The sequence below is a fragment of the Paralichthys olivaceus genome, chromosome 5 (assembly GCF_024713975.1).
Source record: "Paralichthys olivaceus isolate ysfri-2021 chromosome 5, ASM2471397v2, whole genome shotgun sequence".
Taxonomy (NCBI): Eukaryota; Metazoa; Chordata; class Actinopteri; order Pleuronectiformes; family Paralichthyidae; genus Paralichthys; species Paralichthys olivaceus.
In genome coordinates this window covers 19,849,077-19,861,923 of record NC_091097.1, presented here as the reverse complement: position 1 = coordinate 19,861,923, position 12,847 = coordinate 19,849,077, and the positions used below count along the sequence as shown (strand labels likewise).

Genomic DNA, 12,847 nt, shown 5'->3' with positions numbered 1-12,847 from the left:
GTGTGTGTGTGTGTTTGTGTGTGCATATGCAGCGTGAGGAGAGAGTGCTGGGGGGAGACCACCTACACTTCCACCTGCTCTGCCTTTTAGAGGGGCCCTCTTCAATCACGAGGCTGGGGTCATTATGGATGCGAGCCTCTAGCCGCCAGGCATTGTTTAGCTATTTCTGTCCTCGCACTTTGCAGCGAAACATCGAGCAAGAACCCCATTAAAACCTGCGCTTCAGAACACGAGCAGCCTCGGCAGGAAACATCAGGCGCTGAACATCAGAGTGTCCTTTTTTAAAAAACCTCAGCGGTGCTTTCGGAGGGAACATGTGGACTCTGAGCTACATGTTCTCCAGAATTGTCCTTCTGAGGAATATGTTTCATTATTTCACTCTGTCAAGAAGCTTAAAATACATTCAGCTCTGCAAAGATGCAGCAGACTCTTCTTTAAAGCAACACTGGGCGGTTTTAAAACCTTATTATTACAGCTTCAACCTTACAACAGGAGGAATGACAGGTCTGTTATTGCCACTGCAGCGTTCCCTGGTCACCGGGAACTGCACCGAGTAACGTCCAACCAGAGTCGGAGCAGAAAACTACAAGAAACAAGTAGCTCGCCGTTTTCAAAAACCTTTTTCAGATGTAAACTCTGGAGAATTTCTTCACAATTGGGTCTGGACTTTCTGTAGAGGTTGAAATTCTCTGCTCAGACGCGTTCAGGTGAGGGGTAGAGCAGCGGACAGAGGCAGGAAGTGACGTATTCATTCTGATGTGGAGGTCACGTGTTCTTGTTTACGGCACGTCGACGCCAGCGTCAGCTCGTGTCACCAAAACTCGGACGTCTTCCTCCTGAGAGTTTGTCTTTATCCAGAGCTTTTACCAGGGGGGCAGAAGAAACTCATGACTGAAAGCAGCTCACGTCGGCTCTATCCCACCTGTACAGGGTGAAGGATTAGCTCTAGACCCACAAAGAAGAAGCGGTGTAGATAATAGATGGATGGATGATGGATGGATGGATGATGGATGGATGGAATGGTACATACATGTGATAATAACTTCTAACTTTGCCCAGACCGACACAATGATGGGGGATGACAAAGCAGTGAACTTCACTGTGAAGATGACTAAGTCCAAACTTTCAGAGTGAGATGTGAAGGAGGAAGATGTTGTTCGTGCTCGACTTCAGGGAAAACAACATGAAAGCCTCTTTCCTCATGTTTGTGCACCTGGTTTACAAACCACATGCTTTAATACTCAAGTTGAAAATGTCAGAATAAACGTTCACAACACACAAACTCTCAGTGTTTTTTTTTCTTGAAGTTGTCGCTGCCTCCAAACGCTAGTAAACAACTCTACCATGAAAACAATTAAACAGCACTTTGTGACCAAAGGAGGCTCTTAAATTGCCCAGTGAGAGTCTATATCTGGAGCAGGGCTTCCTGAGCGCACTACTTAAGGTAAACTACATTAAATGTGAGGTAATTAGTGCACCACATAACAGACCACAAACTGCTAATTGTGCTGCCTGTGGTCGTCTCTACTTGCCTCCACCCAGAGGAACCTGCAGACTGCTCTTAATACCAACCTCAGCGTCGAGTCTGCACAAGATCATTGTCCCGGGCGCAGGAACACGCAAACAATAATTGTCAGCTGAGGTGAGATACAAAAACATGTCTGAGAGCAGAGGCACGGTGTGTGTGTGTGTGTGTGTGTGTGTGTGTGTGTGTGTGTGTGTGTGTTCAGTACAAGCTGTGTACAAGGTGGGGCAGCAGTAAAAGTGCATTTACATACGTGAGTAAGAGTGTGAGCGAGAGTGCTGTGTCTGTCTGGCTGCGTGAGTGAGTGAGTGGATGAAATCTGTGGGTGTTTGTGGGGGAGTTGGATGAATTCACCTCAGGGCGTCTGTGTCCAGGCTTGTTTCAGACGTGCCAAGTCCCGGGTGTCGGGAATGGCTCGCAGTTACAGGATCACGCAAACGCTGCCCGAGGCCGAACAGGAGTTGCAGACGAAGTAAAAAAAAAAAAAAGAGTTTTTTTAAAATATCGGTGGTCTTTTCATGTTGACAGTAAAACCTGCATGTGGATGTTTGCCCCCAGAAAAGTGCCGGCTCTGCACCTTTTCTCTGAACCATCTCTAACCTGAGAAAACCCCTGTGGATATCTGTGACACAGACCGGAGCACAACAGCACAATAATAATGAGTAACAGCACATGTGTGTGTGTGTTACGCTGGTTGTGTTGCTGTTTGTCTGTATTATTGTATGAAGTCTGAGGGTGTGTGTGAGATTTGGCAGTTACTCACTCCTCTGTCATTGTCGTGAATTTAGCACCTTCTGTGACATCACTGCCTTCAAGGGTCGTGACCTTCCCAATACTCCCCCCCCCCCCCCCCCCAACCCCAACCCCAACCCCCACCCCCAAAGGGATTCCCTGGGTCTGACTTTTACCTCTTTGGCACCGTGACATCCTGGACACTGACTGAGAGGGAAAACCAGGAAGACGACCAGACGTTTGAAGAGGAGACTCAACACAGACACGAAAACAACAACTCTGCTGACTGGCAAAGAGGAAAAGGGAGTTTTACAGGGCACATGTGATTGTTCACACACACACACACACACTTCTGATTTGTTGGTTATCACAGTGATGTGGGTTACAGTGAGAGCAGCTGGAGCAGCTGCGTTCAAACCCGCTTGTGCTAACAAACTCCTCCACAGAGAGAAATAACTGCTCCGGCTGGTGATTTATATCAATCCAAAAAAAAAAACCCTGCTCATGAGCTCCTCTGAGGCTGACATGGCAATACTCTGGAGGCTTTTCGTTTTAAATGAAAGCCAAAGCCATGTTTCGACCATGTGGCGGATAAGGAAACCAAAAGGGAAACACACACACACACACACACACACATAGCGGCTGCGGCTGCCCGACTGAGCCAAACCATAACTGAGAAGACCCACTCAAAGGAAATCTCAGAGTCGCTTGGCAGACAGCGAACACACGGGGATCAAATGTGTGTCGACTTTGGTGCAGAGGAGGAATTCATGCGATAGCTCATTTGCCACTTGAAGACTGTGAGGATAAAATGTCAGCTATCTCAAGTCCCTGCCCTCCACACACACACACACACACACACACACACACACACACACACACACACAGTGGAAAGATCTGGAGCCAATTGTTCGCTCATGCCACAACACCCTCACCCCCGCATTCCCCTCTGTTACGCTAAATGTCCTCCTGCGCTACAGGCTCCCGAGCTTTTAACTTATAACTCTAAATAGGCCAAGATCATATCGGGCACATTCTGTTTTCATTACCACGATGAGATGTTCCTGTGGAAGGATGGAGGACAGGACAGGACAGGAGACGTGGACAAACATGTTGACCTCTGGCTTTAACATCGGTGACCTGCGCTTTTGACCGACTAGCAGCTTTTCTACCCCCCCCCCCCCCCCCCCCCCCCAACACTCTCTCTCTCCGTGCAGAGTGTGGCGTGCTGCTGGCGAGCGAGGCCGCGGTCAGCTACCTGACTCACAGCTCCTACAGGCGGTTTCAGGTTCACTGCGTAGGACGGACATGGGCCCTTGCCAAGGAGATCTCGGAGTCCTTTCGGTTAGCGTGGTCGTGGACGGCGCTGTGCGTGAGAGCGTGTGGCTGCCCAACAGGCTTTTTTACACACACACACACACACCCCCACCACCCCACCCCCGTCCTGTTTATCTTGAAGAACTGTGCAAGAGATTGTGACAGGCCCAGAACGGGCAGATGCACACACTTGTCTCTTATACTGAAGGGGACAAAAGAGACAAGTTGTCCCTTCTTTTGACTCTGAAGTGATCAAAGATTTTTCATTGGAAAAGTGAAAAAGTTAAAAAAAAAAAGAGTGTGGGGTCAACTTGGATTTCGTGTAGAGTAAAAGTTGAGATGAAACAACATAAATATGAATTTTAGTGACATGATGTTTTCTGCCACGAGCGCGGACGTAGACGAAGTCTTTTTCTCCCCAACTATCTCCTCACGAAAGATTGTGATCTTTTTGTGTTCTGCTTTGGCTGATTTGAGATTTGTGTGTCTGTCGGTGTCGAAAAATGTCCAGACAGAACGCAGCAGAAGATTGGGGGGGCATCCGGGTAGCGCATGCAGAGGCATGATGTATAAACTCGGTTTATTGTCTGGACTAAATTTCATGACAATCCATCCCATAGCTGTTGACCTGTCAACCATGGTGGTGGCGCTAAAGGAAAAATAAGAGAATAAGGAATGAACGGCAGGTTTGGTGTCAATGAAAGTTTAAAAACATTCAGCCTCCGGTCGACCGAGTCCTTGCTGCTGTTGAAGGTAAAAATAAAACCCATCAGGGACACAAATGATCACGAAATGAAATTCTCTGGTCTTATTCCTGCAAAATGCTTCAGATGAAATATGAGCAGGTCGGTCCAACAACCGTCCTTTGACAACATGTCCTGGTTCAATCAGGGAATTGGATTTTCACTGCAGCACAAATTTCAGTTCCTCAAAAAAGAGATTACTTGAATTAAATGACACGACCTCAGATTTGCTCTCTTGATGCCGTCGTGCAGAATCAGAGGCAGCGGTGAATGTCAAGCATCTCTGATTTGAAAGATCACAAACTTCCACCTTTGGATGAAGGACACGCAGAGGCCGAATGAGGTTGGAGCGTCAACACATCGACACGACGAGCAAAACACCATCGGGCCATCATGTGATGTTGACGAGGATGAAGATGATGAAGATGATGGATCACTCTATTAATAGACCTGGCAGTAGTGACCACAGTGACCACAGTCACAAAGGAGAACAGCAGAGCCATGGATGAGAGGCCCCATTATGTCCAAATGAAGGAGTCAGCCGCTCTGTCAAGAGGGCACTTCACAAACAAACCTCATCTGACTGAGCCCGTCTTTATCTCTCCCCTTTGCCCGCCCGCTCCCCCCTGCGCTACCACCACCACTCTTTTCTGCTGAGTGGGTGTTTGGAGGAGTTGCGAAGGTCAGGGGAAAGACTCGGGGGACAGATGCGAGGAGGGAGCTCGGGGGTTTTGACCTCCGAGTGGCCTCGGCGGCCCGAGCTGGGCTGAGTCACAGAGACGGAGCGGACTCGCCGACCAAAAAAGAGGCCAGCGTTGTGGAGAGGCTGGGGACAAGTAGGCTGCAGGCCGGCTCTGACAAAAGAAGTTGTTGTGCTGAGGTGGCGAGGCACAATGGGACAGTTTGAGAGGAGGAGGTAAGGACAGCTCAATCCCCTCCATAAGCACCTTACTGTGAAAGCCTGCTTTGTCAGAAGACAGATAGACCGAGGAAATTAAGGGGATTTTCCTGTGTGTAGGAACTGGTGACATTGTGTGAGAGAGCAGGAAGAGATGTTTGTGTTGAACTTTTGAGTTGTGCTTTAAAATAAACTATTTTCCCTAATTCTTGTGGAAATAAAACGAAATGCCACAAGTTCAGCCTCCATTATTTATCACTGCACTGATAAGTAAATGATGTGGGAGACAATGGATAAAAATTTCCACTGCATGCAGATGTGGTCAGAAAAAATCCTACGCTCATGAACACTCCACCCTGAAAGATATACGTGCTCACACACACACACACACGCACGCACGCATGCTTTGCTTAATCTTACGGTAAACAGCTTCCTTCCACCCTCTGGCTTTGCCTTTCCCAGGAACGAGAGCAGGTAACACTCAGTTGGTTCTGGCGCTCGTCCATCTGAACCCGACTGTTAAAACAGAGGCTGTTGCCAAGCAGCTTGTCCTGCCCTGCAACTCTTTGAAAGCTTGCCCAAAAAAATATGCATAAAAAATAACAAACAACACACAATCCTAGAGCAGTTCCCCGGTGATAACTAGGACGTGTATATTTTTTTTACACACACACAAAAGCAGAACTCAATATCAGGAACTTCAGTGCTTGAGCATACCGAACAACTCTAAATCTAAACAGACTAAACAGAGATGTGACTAATCGAGATGTGACTAAGACGTCTGCAACTTTTTGCTTTTTTTTTTTTGCTTTTGCAAAAGCTGAAACCTGATAACTGAATAGATCAGCTCCTCGCCACATGTCGTTGTTTTAGAGCTGAATCTGGCCCAGAATTCACACCACTGCCGTTTTACGGTTGACGTGACGATTAGCAGAGATTGTTTCAGGACGAAAACATCATCACATATTAATGCACACATCGTGTTCACACATCTGTCTCCGGTTGGGTAACGTGAGTGTTTTTCTGTCCAACATTTGGCAGGATGGCACCGTGCCACCTCACGAGCCTTCCCGTAAACACTCACCACTCTGGACCCTGTGCTGTTGTGCTCTGCCAAAATGCCACTAGGACTGTGGTCAGCCTCCACCGCAGCGCTGAATAAAACCTAAACCCAAACAGAGCGGAGCAGCAGCAGGAACAGCTGCACGGAGAATAGAATTTATAAGGGAGGTGGCAAAGTGGAGGCACAACCCTGCCAGGAACTGTTGTTTTCCTCTGTTTGTCCATATTCCCATGGATACTGACAGAGTTAAAATAGTGGATACCAGAGAATTACCTGGGATGAAGTTAATTTAGATCGGAGCGTGAAGTCCCTCGAACATTCACGTCAAGAACATGGTGAAGGAGCGTTTTCTCCGCTCTGTAGCAGTTGTTGACTAACTTGTGTCCTAACAGCACCTTTCCCTTTAGGCCTAAACATGATAACAGGGTCCGTCTGAGTAAATATCTCCATATATGTTTTTTACAACACGTGCATGTTCCCAACAGAGAGAACGCGTTTGGAAACTTCACACAGCACACTTTATTGACTTTTACATCATCAATACTAGTTCACATGTTGTTTAAAAGATACGTGAATGTACTTGTTCTTTTCCAGCACAAACAATGTCCTCCTCAGGACCAAATACCTCATGGGATAGACAGACAGACAGACAGACAGATAGATGTCCACCACTGATCTTGACTAATCTGCTCATTTCATGAAAGACGAATGCGTCTCGATTTGTTCCATCATTCACGAACTCTCTGTTTTCTGTTCTGACCTCGTCTGCACTCGTCATCTGTAAACAAGAGGTGTGTGGTTGATGTGTCTCCTGGTTTAAACGGACATTGAACGTCCCCCCCTGACTTGTTTTGTCTGTGCAGGGACACAGGACACACAGCTGGAGGCGTTTGTTTTTATGTTGGTAAGTTTGAAGACAAAGGTTTACTTCTCCTCGACTGAAACAGGTGCACCCCTCCGTCCTCCGTCCTCCTTTGAGATTTAACCTCAGTTCCACCACTTGTGCATCAAAATGAAAAGTCATTTTCATGAAACGGGCCTCACGGATCAAAGGGATGAATTACTGAGTTAATTAACTGGGTTTGGCTTTCGCTGAACCAACTCTGCTCTATTTGCCTTCAGTGATCAAAGCAGCGGTACTGTAGGCAACATGCCCAGCATCAGCAGCACCTCGCAAATCTGTCAGGAAACTGGAGGAGTTTGTCCTGTAAGTGATCACAGGCTCTGCAGTGGTGTGTGTGTGTGTGTGTGTGTGTGTGTGTGTGTGTGTGTGTGTGTGTGTGTGTGTGTGTGTGTGTGTGTCAGTCCAGGTCACACTGGAGCATTAGTCACATCTTAATATTTATATCAACGATTTCAAAAATGAAAGCAGGACTGAATACAGGTCACCTCTTTATAACGAAGTCTCCATTGCTAAGCAGCACATTCTAAAGTCACTGTTTTAAAGTATGAAGGTAAGAATCTGCCCGACAAAAACTTTATTAGTATTATTATTATTGTTGTTGTTGTTGTTGTTAATATTAATATTATGTTGCAGTACGAACATACCAGGTACACGTGAATCGTTTTAAAGTGAAGAAGTAAACAGAGTAGGACAAACAAACTTTACTTTGAAGTATGTGATACTGTAAGTACTTTAAAAACACAATCGTTATTATTATTATCTCCCTTCGATTTATATTCATGTTTATCTTTACTAGTATGTTTATCTGATGAAGTAGAGTTTGTTTGTGTGAATGTAGGTTAATAGTTTTAAACACACACACACACACACACACACACACACACACACACACACACACACACACACACACACACACACACACACACCGAGCTGGAATGCTACTGGAATGAGGCCCCTGGTGGGCGTGTCTTCCCGGTTCTCCAGGAGAGGAACTGCTACGTCATCGTGGCCATATAAGGAATGCGGACTTCCTCCACAGGTTGCACGACAGTAAACAATCCGGTGTCCGAACAGTTTTCTTTAGACTCTAAAATAATATTATAATTCATCCTAAACTAACGAGTCCGGAGAAAGAAAACATCTGGATTCTCGGCGAATCCTCGCGCGTGAATTGAAAACAGACGAGCAGCAGCTCTGGTGTGATCTCACCTTCTCCAACAAACACTTATTCAACCCCGTGCGCGCGCAAATCCGTGCGTAAAAGAGCCCAATCTTTTCAATTCCAGCTGTCCTCCACGGTCCGTCCCCTCCTCTCTGCCCGGGCTGTGGTGCCTGCAGGCCCAGCTGACAGCAGCGTCTTCCCGGCATCCGCGTCACTCCACGTCGGGCCCACCGGGGCGTGGAGAGCGCGTGGCTCCGCCAATCAGCGCGCGGCTCCGGCCTGACTTGTGCACTTGCCTTTATAAAAAAGCACGCAGCGCTCCGCCTGAAACACACCTCAACACACACCGGGAGCGGCGCAGCACACTGGAGGAGTTCAGACCTAAAGTTCACAGAGGAAGACAAACTGACAGGAGACAACTGGAGGACACGTTTCCCCTGCGCACACTGAACCGAGCTGCTGGGATCGAACCTTGGACTTTCACTCTTTCTTTCTCCGGAGTGATTTTGATTTCGTTTCCATTGTGGGACACTGTTGACAGACGTTGCTGAGTTGGTGCATGCTCTCTGCTGACTCTGACATTTGTTGATTTATCCCAGAGACTGTGTTTCTAGAAGCAGCTGGTAAGCTTCAGCCCTTTTTCTCTCCCTACGACTTTATGTCTACAAAGATGGAACAGCCTTTTTATCATGACGACTCTTTTCTGTCGGCTTACGGCCACTCAGAAGCAGCCATGCACGACTATAAGCTGCTAAAGCAGAATATGAATTTGAACTTGACAGAGTCTTATCGCAGCCTGAAATCTTCCCAGCTGAGAGCCGAGGCAGACCCGTACCACGGGGCGCAGCAGGACGTGGGGTCCCTGAAGCTCGCCTCCCCGGAGCTAGAGAGGCTCATCATCCAGAACAGTAACGGTGTGATCACCACACCCACACCCGGCCAGTACTTCTACAACCGCGGCATCACCGATGAGCAGGAGGGCTTCGCTGAGGGGTTTGTGAAAGCCCTAGACGAGCTGCACCAGATGAACCAGATGCCTCCTCCCAACGTGTCCATCGGAGCCGGTGGAGTTACTGCGTGTTCAGCGGCGGCCTCTAGCGTCTTCGGCTCCGCTCTGCAGCCGGAGCCTCCGATCTACACAACACTGAACGCCTACTGCCCGAACACAAGCCTCTCTTCCGCATCCAGCTACCCCACAGCCACTATCAGCTACCTGCCGCCGCACCAGCACAGCCACCCGCAGTCCGCGACGCACGGCGTGCACCACTTCCAGCCCGCTCTCCCCGGCTCTGTGCTCCATCCGCAGCGGCTCGTCGCTCTGAAGGAGGAGCCGCAGACCGTGCCGGACCTCCTGAGCAGCGACGGCTCGCCCCCGATGTCTCCCATCGACCTGGAGACCCAGGAGCGGATCAAGGCGGAGCGCAAGAGGCTGAGGAACCGGCTGGCGGCCACCAAATGCCGGCGGCGCAAGCTGGAGCGCATCGCCCGGCTGGAGGAGAAGGTGAAAGGTTTGAAGAACGACAACGCGGGGCTCTCCAACACAGCGTCGGTGCTCCGGGACCAGGTCGCCCAGCTCAAACAGAAGGTCCTGACGCATGTGAGCAGCGGCTGTCAGCTGATGCTCACAAGCAAGATGGAGGCGTTTTGAACACCAGAGACTAAAATGTGACTGAGAAGTAAAAACACTGGAGTCATGTTCTGCATGAGCAGCACTGGATTACCGGCTGATGTGTTGTCAGCACCGGCTGCAGCACAGGGCCGGGGTGGGGGGCAATGTGTAGACAACTCTGTAGAGGCTATGTGGGGTGAAGAGACTGAATGAAATGGTACTTCCGGATGCTGGACACCGCTCAAGGGACCATTCAACCCTAGAAACCAGGGCAGCATCCAGACTGAGCAGACACTGAGCAACTAAGTGGCCCATAAGGGTTCACTAATGGTAGAAAATGGGAATGATATTTGTACTTTTGCAGCTGATGTTGTCAAGAAATGCTGCATTTATTCATTGTGTAAATTATTCTGTTTGTCTGGTTGATCCAGACAAACTTAAGACATCCAATGTTTACAATGTATTTTTTATTTGTCTTGTGTATTTAAGTAAAGTGTCTTCAAATGAGACTGAACATGTGACCTCGAGTGTTTGTTTGAATATATTTATATATAGACAGAGAAACTCTATAACACACATAAACAGCAGGCAAGCTGTGACAGCGCCGTGGTAACGATAACACAGTTAGAAACTCAAACACAGTATGGTTGCTGTGTTTTTACGCACACAGCGTGCCTGCGTAATACGTAGGCCTTTCCTAATTACGCACGGGCTTGTCCATATATGGGCATGTTGGTGAATACTTCGTCACAGGGGAGGAATTCTGGGAACCCCCGCCCAGGTTCAAGAGAGCTGGTGTCAGCTCAGTCGCACCCACCCCGCCCCCTTCTGTATCGATAAGGTCCGTGAGAGGGGAGACGGAATTTCCTCTTTCTTGCCGTATAGATCTCCAGGGTTCATCGGCCACACAGAGCAGAGCGAGGTTCAGGGACGTGGCTTCAACTCACCAGATGGTAATAAGAAGTAAACAGACCTACAACATTTAACATGAGGAGTTTGACATCTTTGAAATCACAGAACAGAACCAGCACTCTCCCTAAATCTCTCAGCCAGTCGGTGCCACTCACGCGTAAAAGCCATTTAGACGCATTTGATGTGTGTTGGTAAGATAAATAAACTGCACACGAGGGGAAGTGACAGTGGCTTCAGGAATGTCGGGGGCGTCTCAAGATGCCACGCCGACTTGGCACAGCACTAAGGCGTGAGTGGGCGTCCGGAGCGCGCGGGAGCATCTGTGTGGATGGATGGAGATGAGCGCGCTGCCAAGGACAACATTCTGGTTGGGACGCATCACCGGCCAACTATGTGCCGCACTAGGGGCTCAAAAGACGGTTATAGAAAGGGGGAAAGTCCCGCGTTTAAAGATGCGGATGAGTCATTAAGCGTCCGTGCTGTTACGCAGGGGTCAGTGGCCCCTGAACGCACGGAACAAAGGTAATAATGATAATATGAGGTGAGGAGGGGCGGTGGGTAAAGTAATAACTGGGCTTGAGAGTCGAGAGAAGGTAATTTAGCGCGTGAAGATCAGTGGACAGGGTTTATTGACCGTTGACCCAGAGGGAGGTTGTTGCTGGTCTCAGGGAAACTGGAGGAGGTTTTTCTGCCCTGTTGAAAAAAATACTAAAAACCTCTGACGTACAAGTAAACAACAGCAGGTCTGGAGTGAAGAAAAAAAAGAAAAACCGACCTCTCAGTAAAAACCACTTCAAAAGAGCGTGTGAGTGAGGGCTGCGGTTTGTTTGCGCGCACTCTCACTTCAAGCTGTTTTGGAGAGAAAGGTTTTCAACCTCCTGTCATCTGACGCGTATTTAAATCACTTGATTTCCATCAATAACAAGTCCCCTATCTTTTTTTTTTTTTTTGCCACGAACGTGGAAACTGATCCTCGTCCGCCCACGCAACGTCTCATTTACCAAGAAACCTATATTTCAGGGGATTTACATTCTGTTGAGGTCATTGTCTGTTTTTTTTTTTTTTGCTTTTTGCTTCTTTCAACAGTTTTCAAATAACCTTAATGTTTGTGATAAGCATCAGTTCACAGCTTCAAACACTTTTACACAAATCTGGGGCCCTGAACAGAATGTTCTATTTTTCAAAGGTTGAATTATTCATGAACGTTAATGATGTGTCTGCTAAATAAAAAACCACTAATCCTCACAAACATCACAGCTTGCAGCTTCTAATCAAAGACATACTTTGAAAAAATATCCCCACTGTCTCCATTTACGCACACAGCAGGCCTACGTATTATAATCCACACACACACACACACACACACACACTCCAGAAACAAGCCAATTGAAGCCATACTGGCTCTCAACACGCCTCGGCCCACAACCCACACTGAGTGTCTGTGGTAACATCTGTGATGTGAACACTGACGTATGAAGAGCTCTGGGTGGGTTTGATTTTCCTCCACCGGGCCCCCCTCCCCTCCCACACACACACACATACACTCTGAGGCCTGGCTCTGTCACTCACCCTCTCCCTCTCTCTCCGATCTTGTGTTATCTTCCACGAGGACCATGAATATTCCTCCCACCTTGCATCGGCCATCTGAGGTTCTTACAGAAGTTGGGCGGCAGGTTGCATCAGTCGTTCTCCGTGGGACCTATATAGCTTGAAGGGAGTGTGTTCCAGTCACACACACACACAAAAACCACACACATGAGGAAATCCACATGTTTTTCTGCTTCTTGATTATTAGATTTGGCAACAGCTTCATTAATCATCGGTGCCATGAATCGAATAGAGTTCACCAGCTGCTCCCATCACCGGTTCAACCAGTCAGGGCCTCACAGACGAGGCTTTCACAATAAAATAAGACCAAGCTGCGTCACTCTGAAGATGGGAAACTTATCATTGGGATTAAAGTTGATCTCTTATTGAAATGT

The 12,847-nt window shown here is 48.1% G+C and overlaps 2 protein-coding genes across 2 annotated transcripts in view; one reads left to right on the top strand and one right to left on the bottom strand.

Annotated features, from left to right (window-relative positions):
- The window catches only part of hook2 (hook microtubule-tethering protein 2), a 48,080-nt gene extending 35,233 nt beyond the window's left edge, over positions 1 to 12,847 (bottom strand). Inside the window, exon 1 of the mRNA XM_069524902.1 lies at positions 12,435 to 12,847. The gene's annotated coding sequence lies outside the window, so the exon portion shown is untranslated. The remainder of the gene's footprint in view (positions 1 to 12,434) is intronic.
- On the top strand, positions 8,220 to 10,462 carry junbb (JunB proto-oncogene, AP-1 transcription factor subunit b). Its single transcript, XM_020112154.2, has one exon. It carries the CDS (start codon positions 9,003 to 9,005, stop codon positions 9,990 to 9,992), a length of 990 nt encoding a protein of 329 aa, XP_019967713.1. The 5' UTR covers positions 8,220 to 9,002; the 3' UTR covers positions 9,993 to 10,462.

What these genes read in the sequence shown, in the direction of transcription:
- junbb (XM_020112154.2), top strand. Translation starts at nt 9,003, where the DNA reads ATGTCTACAAAGATGGAACAGCCTTTTTATCATGACGACTCTTTTCTG.